This window comes from Cryptomeria japonica, chromosome 6 (assembly GCF_030272615.1).
Source record: "Cryptomeria japonica chromosome 6, Sugi_1.0, whole genome shotgun sequence".
NCBI lineage: Eukaryota > Viridiplantae > Streptophyta > Pinopsida > Cupressales > Cupressaceae > Cryptomeria > Cryptomeria japonica.
Window position 1 is genome coordinate 119818206 of NC_081410.1, and position 13200 is coordinate 119831405.

At 35.8% G+C, this 13200-nt stretch overlaps 1 protein-coding gene across 14 annotated transcripts in view; it reads left to right on the forward strand.

Moving 5' to 3' along the window:
- Window positions 1-4424: 4424 nt before the first annotated feature.
- LOC131053717 (cyclin-dependent kinase G-2) overlaps window positions 4425-13200 on the forward strand; it is a 33333-nt gene continuing 24557 nt past the window's right edge. For 5 of the 14 annotated variants that reach the window (XM_057988325.2, XM_057988326.2, XM_057988324.2 and 2 more), the window contains exons 1-8: window positions 4425-6890; window positions 7083-7211; window positions 7666-7801; window positions 7944-8032; window positions 8249-8360; window positions 8488-8594; window positions 8725-9397; window positions 12635-12752. In XM_057988325.2, the coding sequence (XP_057844308.2) occupies window positions 4951-6890; window positions 7083-7211; window positions 7666-7801; window positions 7944-8032; window positions 8249-8360; window positions 8488-8594; window positions 8725-8824 (2613 nt within the window). In that variant the 5' untranslated portion in view covers window positions 4425-4950 and the 3' untranslated portion in view covers window positions 8825-9397; window positions 12635-12752. The other 9 variants (XM_059207215.1, XM_057988323.2, XM_059207214.1 and 6 more) reach the window with 9 other exon arrangements.

The window sequence follows — 13200 nt, forward strand, 5'->3', positions numbered from 1 at the left end:
ATAGCTTGATCGCATATGAAAGTTTGAATGCTAGTTGAGGAGTACTTAGGAGGATTGATAATGAAGGAAGCATATCCTTATATAGAAGACACTGTAGGAAATGGAGGGATAAGATTGAGAGGTGTAAAATATAGATGGTCGGCTAGGATTAGAGGGTAGGTAGAAGAAATAAGAAAATAATGAGAGGGTAGGTAGTGTAGGAATTAAGAGGCGAATGACATGTGTCATGGGTAATAAAGGCTAATGAATTAATTTAAATAAATAAAGATTTATTTAAATAATAGAGGAAGTGGGATCAATTAAATAAATAAAAGTATTTATTTTATTTAGGGGAAGGATAATTTAAATAAATAAATGTATTTATTTAAATGATAAATAAGGCTACAAAAGGATAAATGAATGAATTAAATAAATAAAGATTTATTTAATTAATAGAAGAATTAGGCTTAAATAAATAAATAAATAAAAATATTTATTTAATTAGACAGGACAATTTTAGGAGTCTACACAACCATTCAAACTATCTTGAGTTAGTGAGTGACTCAAGCTGATGCAATTAATGTGTTTGATAAAAAGAGTTGAATACGATCAATCCAATAAAGAAAAGCAATTGAGAGTAGAATTAAAATTGTGTTGAAATTGTAAATATGGTTGATAGGAGTTGCAAACCTTAAATTTGACATAATGTTTATTATGATTAATTTGATGTTATTATAGAAGATTGATACTTGAGATTGTAAGCTAGATTCTAGATTAGAGAGTAGAGACAACGAGTAGATTCTAAAAACTACATGTTTGGGACAAGATTGTGATAATGATAATATCTAAGGGTGCAATCCCATCTAGATTTATGCAATCTTCTCTTGAGTAAAAAATGATAGTGCTAACAAGCACCATGTATTTTGCTATGCAATGATTGAAGTTTAGGACATTTTATGCTTCAAGGTTGTGTAACAGTAAAAGAGATAAGAAATGGCAATGTATGTTAATGTGAGGTTGCAATGGATTCCATTAAATTGATTGCTAATTACTTGTAGAAGGCTAATACAAAGTGATGAGTAATCACGTTAGAGATGTACTTTTAAATGTACCTTGACAATGAATATTGATTTGCAATTTGTTGATGCCTAATTTTAATCGATGATGATAAATAACTTATTATTTACAAGGAGAGAAATGCTCTCTTCTCTATTTCATGATTATCCACTGATATATTTTTTTGATCGGTAATTTTTGATATATTGATTTTCAAAAAAGAGCTACATCCTTCCGAGGCCATTCGGATTTCAACATCAGCCCAAAATTGTAGTCCAAACCTACTATGAAGTGTTCCAACTAAAATAGAAATAAAAACAGTACTGTGCATTCTTGCACTGAAAATTACAGTAATCCATAAATATTGTTTTTTTTTAAAAACCAATAAAGAGTAGAAAGCAAAAAAATGGATTTTTAGCACCGTGGTCACTCAGTCAGAATCGCTATGGTTTGGCTTCTTCTCCTCCTCATCTGCAATGTCTGCCAGAGCTTTCCCTTTGGCTACTTCGGTCTTCATCTTCGGGATGTAATCTAAGTTCCTGAAATCTGGGTCTCCTTCAAGGCTTGCTAGGAACTGAACCACCCTCCCTTCCTCGAACTGGTCACATAGTTCTCTTCCCACCTCCATGCGCGCCACCACCTTGAGGGATTTTAGTACCCCATCTGTTCGTATTAGTTTGACACAGAGCTTCATGGCTTCCCAGCCTATGCGAGCTCGCTCCCTGCATTACTCCTTTAATCGATTCTCCGGCCCTCGGACAAAGGGTATTATCTCCTCCTCTACATCTCCTTCCCGGATGCGAATTTCGGTCTGGGGAATCACCCTTTTCCGAGATGGAATCAAGGTTGATCAAGTAGTCCCCGTCAATTAGCTTTTTCATTGTAAGCTTAATTTTCTCCACCTCGGGTTCAAATTCGCAAGCCCAGGCCATTATCAAGGAGTAAACCTCCATATTCGTCCTGTACCTAAAGTGAATGTGCACCAATTCCTCCCCCAACATTAGCTAAGCTGCACTCCACAAATTTTCTTCCTTGTATGTGAAAAGTCCTTGCATTCATTTGTCCGACACCGTTCCTAAAAAAGGGACCAATTTCTTCTCTGTTCTGAGAGTGAAGTTAGCCTCCATTGAACCAACTCAAAAACTGTTAACTCCAAATACTAAACTGCAAAGACACAACAAACCCTCATTAATCCGGTTCTTTAATAATACATTGCTCATAAACCAAAAAGTAATTCCTCCACCGTCGTTTGCGACGAGACATAAATGCATAATCAATGATATAAATGGAAAAAGATTTCACGGCAGATTTACTGTCCTCCGCCATTGTCTCGAACAAATACTCTGCGCTTTTGAACTGCCTCATTAATTGCGGTGCCTTTGATAGTGAGTACTCGTCCTTATGAGCTATCTCGTGTGCTTACTGGTTTTTTATGCTTCTCGGACTGCATTAACTCCACTTCCACACTCTGCCATCTCCCTTCCACCACTTGGCCAGTTGACATGTCATGTCACATCCAATATTGGAGAGGAGGTCCGCCACTGCATTGGCACCTCGCCTAACACGGGAGACCCGAAATTCCTCAAAGGAGTTGAGTTTTTCTCAAATTATCTCCACCCAATGAGATAATTTCCATGACGGGGTGTTACCCTTCGTTATTGCGTTGATAATCACTTGGGAGTCGCCTTCCAGGTGCAACTTTGATACTTTCATGTTTATGGCCAATTCCGTGGTCATTAATGCCGCCTATGCCTCCGCTTCGTTATTTGTCCCATCTTGCAATTGTCGAGCATCCTTGAAAAAGATGTCCCCTTTATCGTTTCTTGCGACTACTCCCACTCCCGAGATTCCCGAATTTCCCCTAGATGCCCCATCAAAGTTTATTTTTATCCACTCCTTAGTTGGTGGTTCCCATTTGACCTCTTCTTTTTCTGAAAGGGGATTAACCCTCCGGGACCCATTAACGGGTTATTATCCATTGATATTAAAATGACTCAAAATGTTGTATTTATATACACAACCTTAGATACATAGTTCAAACATTTGGTACATTATGTTGATATGTAATAGCCATATCCTTAAATTCTTCTCCTTAGAACACGAGAATTTGAATTATAAAAAAAGAGGACAATAGAAAAAGAGGACATGATCACGCTTACAATTTTATTTAAGAAATAAAATCACAATTAGAATCTAATCTACAATAAATAAACATACAAAAAATAAATATTTTTTTAAGATAATAAATTTAATTAAGTGGACAAATTTAGGTGTCTACAAAAGCAATTGAGAGTAGAATTAAATTTGTGTTGAAATTGTAAATATGATCATTAGGAGTTGCAAACCTTAAAATTGACACAATGCGATTTTTGATTAATTTGATGTTATGATAGAAGATTGATACTTGAGATTGTGAACTAGATTCTAGATTAGAGAGTTGAGACAACAATTAAATTCTAGAAATTGCATATTTGGGACAAGATTGTGATAATGATAATACCTAAGGGTGCAATCCCATTTATATTTATATAATCTTGTATTGAATAGAATTTGGTCTTCAACACTTCCAAAACTTGTTCAATTGATAATATTTGAGGAAAGGTAAAACTTGATAGTGTTAACAAGGACCATGGATTTTACTATGCAAGGATTGAAGTTTAAGACCTTTTTATGCCTCAAGGTTGAGTAATAGTAAAAGAGATAAGAAATGATAATGGGTGTTAATGTAATACGACAATGGATTCCATTAAATTGATTGTCAATTATTTGTAGAAGGCTAATACAAATTTATGAGTAACTGTTTAGAGATGTACTTTAAAATGTACCTTGACAATGAATATTGATTTGCAATTTGTTGATGCCTAATTTTAACTGATGATGACAAATAACTTATTATCTACAAGGAGAGAAATGCTCTTTGATACTTTCATGATATCTAATTCATGATTATCCTATGATGTATTTATATAGAGAACCTTAGATACAAAATTCAAACTTTTGATACATTATGTTGATAGGTAATAGCCACATCGTTAAATTATTGACCTTAGAACATAATAATTTGAATTATAGAAAAAGAAGACATGATCACACTCACAATTTTATCTAAGAAATAAAATTACAATTATAATCTAACCTACAATAAATAAACTTAAATAATTAAATAGACTTAATTTTAATTTTAAATAATAAATAAAAATATTACATAACAAAATGCTCTGAATTGAAACATCAAAATTATATAACATAACCCCAAATAACATATATATATATATATAAAAAAACAAAAAAAAAACAAAAAATTAAAGTAGGCATGCGCTTTTCCCTACTTAGCAAAGGTACAATTGCAATACGTGCATGCACATGGCTTTAATAATAATAATATTTGGTTACGCACTAGCATTTTAGAAGATGCAGGATTTCATCGAAGACAAAGGATATTTCCTCACATATATTTTTCTCCGCTTCTTCTACCTTACACTTATCGTGGAGTTGCGGTAGGCTTAGGGCGTGTTGTATTTTGGCAAACGACCTTCGCTTGTTACATCCCGCGAGCTACTAGTATCAGTCGCTGAACCAGAGTAGCACCATGGACACACCTCGGTAAGCACCAATTGTAACACTACATTATTCTGCTGTGCACATTTTCCCTTTATTATGACTTATTTCAATGGAAGTATATGAAAATAAAACCCTAGGTGGGATTGCTACCTGTTGATAAAAAAAATAGGGCAGTATTCTCAAGGATAATAAGGTCGGGGATTATTCAGAAAAATAAAACATTGTCAAGACGAGCAATTCTTTCGTAGGGTTTTGTTTGGCAGTTTTGCGCCCGAGAGTTTTTCTAGGATCTTCTGTCGGAATTTTCGAGGCCGTGGTTTTTAAGAGGTGGAATTTGTTTTCCTAGGGCTTGGCATGGCGGCCGGCAGGCATGGCGGCCGCAGAGACGATGAATTCAGGGACAGGGATTCGTTTTTTGTTAAAGAAATGGAGGACAATGAACGGGGCAGGAATCGAGACGGGGACCGCCACCGTGACAGGGAGTGGGAAAATGATAGGGTTAGGGACCGCTCGAGGGACTACAGGCCTTCTAGGGCTCGGCACAGGGAAAAGGATCACAGGGATCGGAACGGGGTTTATGCCTCTGGATACTCTTCCTCGCCGCCTCGTGTTCAGGGTGATAACAATTATAGCCACGGTCAGGCGAGCCACAGCAAGGATGTGGAGAGGGAACCCGGGGAGCTTTCTAGCGGGAGTGTTTCCGAGGACGGCGGTGGTGGCTCTTGGGTTGCTGATCATGGCCCGGGATTTGATGCGGGGTTAGGGTTTCAGTCCAGTCAGTCTGTGGAAGTTGAAGTGCGCAAGCGCGAACAGATGAATAGTAGTCCTCCTCCTGTTCAGAAAAAAAGGAAATATTCTCCAATTGTTTGGGATTTAGAAGAGAAGCCCGCCTCCCCGGCCACTGCGCAGGCGAGGATGGTGAGTAATAATTTAGGGTCCTCTAGTGCTGTAGATGGTGTCGTTTTTTCTAAGGTAAGCCCAACTAAACTTCCTCCGCCCCCTCCGTTACCCCCCTCACTTTTAGCAAATTCTACTCGCCCTGGAGAATTAATGTATCTCAATGCCAAAATTACAACTTCTCCCGGAAACAGGGGCACCACTGAGGGTTCTGGATCAAGAGTAGGAGCTGCTGTTGCCCCCTTAAAAAGCAATTCTCCTAACAAGTCAGCGGGTAGATTATTTGAATCCAAAGGATGTACACCTCCATTCCTCTACGGAGGATTTGAAGATTCCGTTTCTCCCCCCTCACCCAATCGCAGTGTTCCAGGCAATGATGGCAATGAGAAAGTGGATGGTACTAGCGTTAGTTATATCCCCATGCAAGAGCGTCGGCTGTCATCATTGTCAGAGGAGGAAAGAGAGCCTGGGCAGTTGCCCGACAGCCCCAAGCAGCTTGAAGATGAGGAAGAGTCTTACCTCCCACCTACTCGCTATATTTCCACATCGCGGTGGGCAGAGGAGTACAATTCCCCCAGAGATTTGAAATCTGAGGATGAAGGACTAGGAAAGAGGAAAAAACAGTCCAGCAGCATGGACAGTGAAGAGGGAAGGTATTCATCTGAGCGTAGTGGCATGAACAAGCAGGGTAGTGGGCAGAGTATTTCCCCTGAACCTGGTGAATACACAGGGGAGAGATTGGGAAGTTCAAGAGGAAAATCAAGAAGTTCTGATGAAGAAATGGGACAAGTTGTTGGAGAGAGAGATAATGAGAAGGTTGTGAGAGGGGATGAACTTTATGATCAGGAGTTGAATGAGCGAGAGCTTATGGACTTGGAGAACAGTAATGATAGTGAAGATGTCAATCACGATCAACGACCTCAGTCAGAGTCAGAGGATGAACCTGATTCTGCTGTTCCAGTTGAGCCTCCTGTACCGCCGCTACGGACAATTGACATGTTACAGGGTTGCAGAAGTGTTGATGAATTTGAGAGGCTCAATAAGATCGATGAAGGTACTTATGGAGTTGTTTACAGGGCTAAGAATAAGAAAACTGGGGAAATAGTGGCTTTGAAAAAGGTAAAGATGGAAAAAGAGAGAGAGGGCTTTCCCTTAACTTCTCTGAGGGAGATAAATGTTTTGCTTTCCTTCCACCATCCATCTGTTGTTGATGTAAAGGAGGTAGTGGTAGGAAGCAACTTAGATAGCATATTTATGGTGATGGAATATATGGAACATGATCTAAAAGGACTTATGGAAACCATGAAACAACCCTACAGCCAGAGTGAAGTTAAGTGTCTGATGCTGCAGCTCTTTGAGGGTGTTAAATATCTTCATGACAATTGGGTACTGCACAGGTATAGAACTCTTTGGTTTCTTCTCATGTTTACATGTGCACATGTCATCATTTGTTATATAGCATATATTTGTTATATAGCATATATTTGTTTTAACTTTTATTCATTCATGAGTTCAAGAGGACTGGAATTTTGCTCTTCCTTAGATCTTGGACTAAGTGGGAACAATCTGTTATGTTGATAATTTTCAAGGGACTTGAAAACGTCAAATCTTCTTTTAAACAATCGGGGTGAATTGAAGATTTGCGATTTTGGTTTGGCTCGTCAATATGGGAGTCCATTGAAACCTTACACCCTTATGGTGGTCACATTATGGTATAGGTATTATTGAAACCCTTTTTTGACATTTTTTTAATTGAACCTCTCGTGGATTTTATTATGATTTTCTTGTATTCATGTATGTCCTATATTCCATTCCTTCTTGCATTATTACAAGTTTATGTTTTAATCTTCTTCATGGTAACTGGTGTATCAAAATTCAATTTCAGTGCACGTTTAGAATAATCAAACTTGTCAAACATCCCTACTCTCTCAACAATGTATACAAAGTATCTATTGCTTCTGTTTTGTTACTAAAAAGAAGCATGCCATGACATGTCCGGAATTGGCTGCTACTTGTAAAGCTATAATCGCATTGTAAAGGAAATTGTTTTAATGACACAGTCGCGTTTCTGTAGGATGGTTGCAAGTTCTTCCGGAGAGGGGTAGTAAATGAAAATTCTTTTGGGGAATCTAGAATTTTTTTCTAAATACTATTCTTTTATTAATTATTCAGAGCTCCAGAGCTTCTATTGGGAGCAAAACAGTATTCAACAGCTATTGATATGTGGTCTCTTGGATGTATTATGGCGGAACTTTTGGCAAAGGAACCTTTGTTCAGTGGAAAAAGTGAAATTGATCAACTAGACAAGGTACATATTCATTGGTTAACTCTGTGTCCACACTAAAATCAGATTATGTCTTTTTATGTTCCATTTTATACTTGCCGGATTATATTACTGTTTTTTTTACAATTATGTTCTGAGGAAGTAATTAGTATTTTTTTTGATGCAGATATTTAGGACTCTGGGGACTCCAAATGAAAAAATATGGCCAGATTTTGTCAATTTGCCAGGCGTGAAACGCAACTTTTTAAAGCAACCGTAAGCATTTTGGTCTTCTTCACTCCATATTGTTACAAGCTTTTTATTACCAATAATTACAAAAGCATGCAAACTTTAGCAGAGCAAGCACTATTTTTCACTGGAATGGTTTCTGGTTTTATTTTACAGGCAATTTGTTGCCATAAGCATTAGTCTACTCGATTGTATTAGTTATGCTTTTCTTATAAAGTGTACAATTATACAATTCTTACACAGGTATAATAAACTTCGGGATAAATTTCCACCAACATCATTTTCTGGAAGGCCAACTCTATCAGAAAGTGGGTTTGATCTTTTGAATCGACTTCTTACATATGATCCCAACAAGGTTACATGTTTTTTTTCTATTTGTTTTATGGTTATTATTTTTAGCAGCTAGTTCTGGGTATGTTGATGATAAATTGAAGTAGATATTATGTTTATGAAGCTGATTAGTAATCCAATGCAAGCTGCAGCGAATAACAGCAGAGGAAGCGCTTAAGCATGAATGGTTCAGGGAAGTACCACTGCCAAAATCAAAAGAGTTTATGCCAACATTTCCAGCTCGAAATGATCATGATAGGTGTGATTTTTTGCTAGAGATTGTGAATTCTGTTATTATATTGAAAGATTAAAAATTTACAAAGACATAGATAATATGTTTAGTAAGCTAGATATAGACTATTAATGTAATCATGGATGCCTTTGATTAGGCGAATGCGGAGGATTCTGAAGAGCCCAGATCCTTTAGAAGAGCAACGGAGAAAAGAGCTTCGGCAAGGTGAATTAGGTGCTGGTGGCTTGTTTTGCTGATTTTAGAGAAGGTACTCTGTCAAAGAACAGGCATGCACTATGGAAGGCATTTGTTCCTGAGGTACACATGGACATCATTCTGATTAAATCTTCAAGAAAGATATTAATCAGCACTCAAAGTTGCAAAAACTGTCTTGAAATTTTCAATAATTCATAATGTTGATGAGCAGGCTCCTCAGATCACATTTGTAAGTGGAGGATGTCAGTATCTTGGGCTTTTGCCACCAAGTGAAATATGTTCTCGAATTTATTTTATTCTTCAGGGCTAATGCTTCTAGAGTGAATCCTGCATGCAGCTTGCATCGCAAGGTTTGGCTTAAGGTCTTCCATTGGGTTACCTCAGGTTCATTTGAAGATTGTGTATGTAACATATTTTCTTTTGGAATAGTATTAAAGATAAACAAGTTTCACCAAAGCTGTGCGATGCTATCGATGTTTATTTTGCAATATGTGAATTTGTTATATTTTTAATCTTGCCATTGTGTTTGCAAGAGAACGACTGGTGATAAGTGGAGGGCATTTGCACTTAATACCACAGAAGGGATTGAAGGCATAAAGCACTTTTTTTTTAAGGTAATGATGCTTATTCAGTCTCTGTGGGACTATCCCAGTGAAGCTAAAGTTAGTTTTGCTTTCCATCAATGATGGATAAAAATTGGTGATGTGCAGAAGTATTAGGCAAATATCTATTCTATCATAATCATGTTTTCTTATGTGGCCATTATTACTATATGTATTATGCACGCTATTTAGAATTTAAAATATTTATTTTTCTGAAGGGTGAAGTTGAGGGCATGCAAGTCTTTTGGATAACTAACTTATGAGGCATGTGCAAGTTGTTCTTTGGATTGATGGATCACAAATGTCTCATGCTTATCCTGTTGAGTGAGCTCAGTGTACTTTATCAGAACAAGTCCTCATCAATAACAAACAAGAGGGGGTATCTATGTCTTGATAGATACATTTGTATAAATCAGAAAGACTCTATTACGACAAGCTGCAGTTGTTGGATAGTGACATTTGAATAATTAATGGCCTGGCTTAAAGCATAGACCCTATTTTTTTCGTCCTGAAAGGAATGTATAGAATCTATACAACTATTAAAAAACACACTTTGTTTTTTGTTTACTTTGCTCCTGCACTTTGCCTATCCTCGTTGTTCATTTCCAGGTCTCACTTGCATTCTTTCTGGATGCATTACTTTGCTCTTGTACACTTATGCGCTTTCCCCTTGTTATGGGCTGGGGACATTCTCTTGGGTCATGTTGTGCACATGACAAAGTTTGTCCCATGATATATTTTTAGACTGGTTATAATTTTAATGTCGGGGGTTGCAGCTGATGCATGCTAAAAAAATCTCCTTTAAATTTTTTTTCAACAATTCAATTTATTGGACAATTTTGAAGACCAATTTAGTGAATACTATTGCAGTTAGTGTAATAGGTAACACTGTGACCACATGAACGTCTTATACATTTCTCTATCCTAATAGTTTGAGTGCACAACATTTTGTTGGCTGTCAAGACACCAGATTAGTGAATTTCAAATATTTTCAGTTAATCACTTTAACATGAAGAAATGTAGGCCATGTCAGTGAACTTCTATTTGGTGTGCCATTAAAAAGAAAATGCTTATAAATTCACTTTCTTCAAAAAGAAGATCAAACCTTATTGTTGTGATTGCTATACCAATTGGTATAATAAGTAAAATTAGGTCTCTTATATTAATTCTTTTCATTTTTGTGCATGTTTAGTTCCTTTTCTGTGCAGTCCAAAGATTATGATGTTTACATGAAATAAAGATCATAGTAAATGTTAAAACAATTCCTTTAGTGTGGGAAATGATTAACTTCTATATTGATATATATCTTTCAAAAATAGTGCATAAAGTTGTTATATTAATCTGAAAAGGCTACAAATATCTCTCTGGTGATCAAGTGTATACAGTACTTGGAACAAGAGCATCAAACCATATGCATCTCTCTTATTTTAATTTCCTGATTTAGTAATTTGTATGGAGATCTTCTTTTCTGGTTTAGCAATATGGATTCTTTTATTCATAAATTATAACAGAAAGTAATGAAGATAGCATCAACAAGACTTTTGTTCTGATGGAATTTTTATTGAAATGCTAAGATAATTTCATTTTATCCAAAAAAGAGTTGAAGATATCTTTCAGTGAATGTTATTTGAATGACTGGGATGATAAGTTTCTCTGCATATTCTTTTAAAATTCTGTAGCTTACCCATATATTTTGCTACAGATTTCAATTGGAAAAATTGATAAGGTCTACAGCTATTGTTGTCTGTAATTTTTTTATCCAATATCAGCGGACTGATTAGCCTTTGAGCTTGTTTTGTAAATCTACCAAAATTTGTTCAAATTAGTAGCAATATTATAGGCATTTAGGTGTAAAACTCTTTGGGCTTGCTTTGTAAATGTATTTAAATTTGCACAAAGAGGAGTAGCAGCACATTTATTTAGCTGTTATTAGTTTTTACAAGAGGAAATGTGATTTTTTGAGGGGTATTACACAAGGCTTTCTGGCTATTAGAGAAATGCCAGGGGTTATGTTGTACTGCAAGGAGACAGTGGGCTTACAAAATGACTTTACTTTTTCTTTTATTGAAAACTCGATGGAGAAAAAATTGTAAGCAATCCATATTTGCCAATATTCATTTTGTATGTATATTTATCAAATCAAATAAATCACATGGAATCAACTTATTTTCCTTGTTTAAATGGGTATCTACTGGTGTAATTGTAAATGACATCAAAATGTTTAGGCGAGTTTGTGTTTTACTATTATTTTGAGAATAAAACAAACCTAAAGAAATTTTGTATTATTTATCATATTGAATCAATCCATGTGTTCAATTTTTAAAAAGTCTGGTCACTGCATTACACGCATGACAATTCACAAATTTTTTTCGTTGTATTATTTAGTATATGAATGTATTTAAGAATGGTATTATTAATTATATGAATGTACTTAAGAATTAAAATTTTTGTACTGTGGACAAACTGGTCCAGTCTAGCTATCATATAATTAGTAATTATGGAATGGTGTTATCAGTAATAGTCATATATTGGAGCTGTAAAATGCAGTGTATAAGCTAGTCTAGTTATTTGAATGAGTAACTTGTCAAGAATGTTATGCCAGAGACTTTTCTGCATTCATTTCTTTTGGTGATCCATAAAAATTATAAATATCCTCTCCAATCATGCTTTACTGCTGGTTTAATTTTGTTGGAGAAATTTGTTTTGCAATGTTTCAAATTGTTATGCCTGGTCCATTCATGTTTGTTTGTAAATGAGTGGCTACATGAAAGTGGGTTTCCTCTGGTGTTTGATATTTAATTCAGTGGGTCTAAATTCGTAGCACAAGCGTGGTGTAGGTTTACTCAAGTTAATATTCACAATCAATTAACACACTTCACTAGAATGTTGATACATGCAAAAGTACTTTAGTAATGCAAATTGAGATTTTTGATTACTCTACCCTCTTTTTCATCTTCTCTGTTAGTGATTTGGTTCACAATATTTGTCAAATGGCATCTCAAGCTATTCTCAGATGTACTTACATCTTCTGGTTTCAAAGTTTTATCACATTTTTGTAATTTGTATTTCTGCAAAGCTTTTCCACAGGTTTTCTTGTTTTTTTTTTTCAATCGAGAAGCATTTAGTCCATCAAAATATTCTTGCTCGGAATATTGAAAAGAACATTATTGTATAAAGGGTCATCGCATTGGAGAATTTACTTTTATGGTTGCAATGTTCATGACATTTTCTTGCAAATGTGATCTGCAGTAACAGAGCCAGCAGGTTCAAGAGGGGATGAACTTGACAAAATTTTATCATTTGGGAATCTTTCATAGATTGGTTGTCTCATTGCATGTTCCAGGGATGATTTGCCAGTGTGGTAGAGGTACATTGTCATCCTTATTTCTCTTTTTGAGCAAAGTCTACTGTCACTTGATGCATCCGTTTTACCTGCTTGGTTGAAGTCCATGACAAGTACATCTGCAAGATGGATGATCTATGCGGCGAAAGGAAATTTTGTTGTGGTAATCTGGGATTGCGGACATTTATAACCATGTCTAGTTGGTAGTGTCTTGGTTATGGTTTTCGTTTTACAAAACCGTTGTGTCTCATGTCAATATATTTTGATCATTTTCATGGTTTTTATACTTATGAAATCAGATTTTCACTATTTTCCTTATAACTCATTTCAAGCAGAAAAGCCTAGTATGGATATGGTGACTTAAATATTTCATCTTTGCATTGAGAGAATCATTAGAGTCCAGAGTGCTTGATTGTTTTACAGATAATCTTGGAATGCATTGTTGTATGGCCTAGAGCAAAAACATTAATTC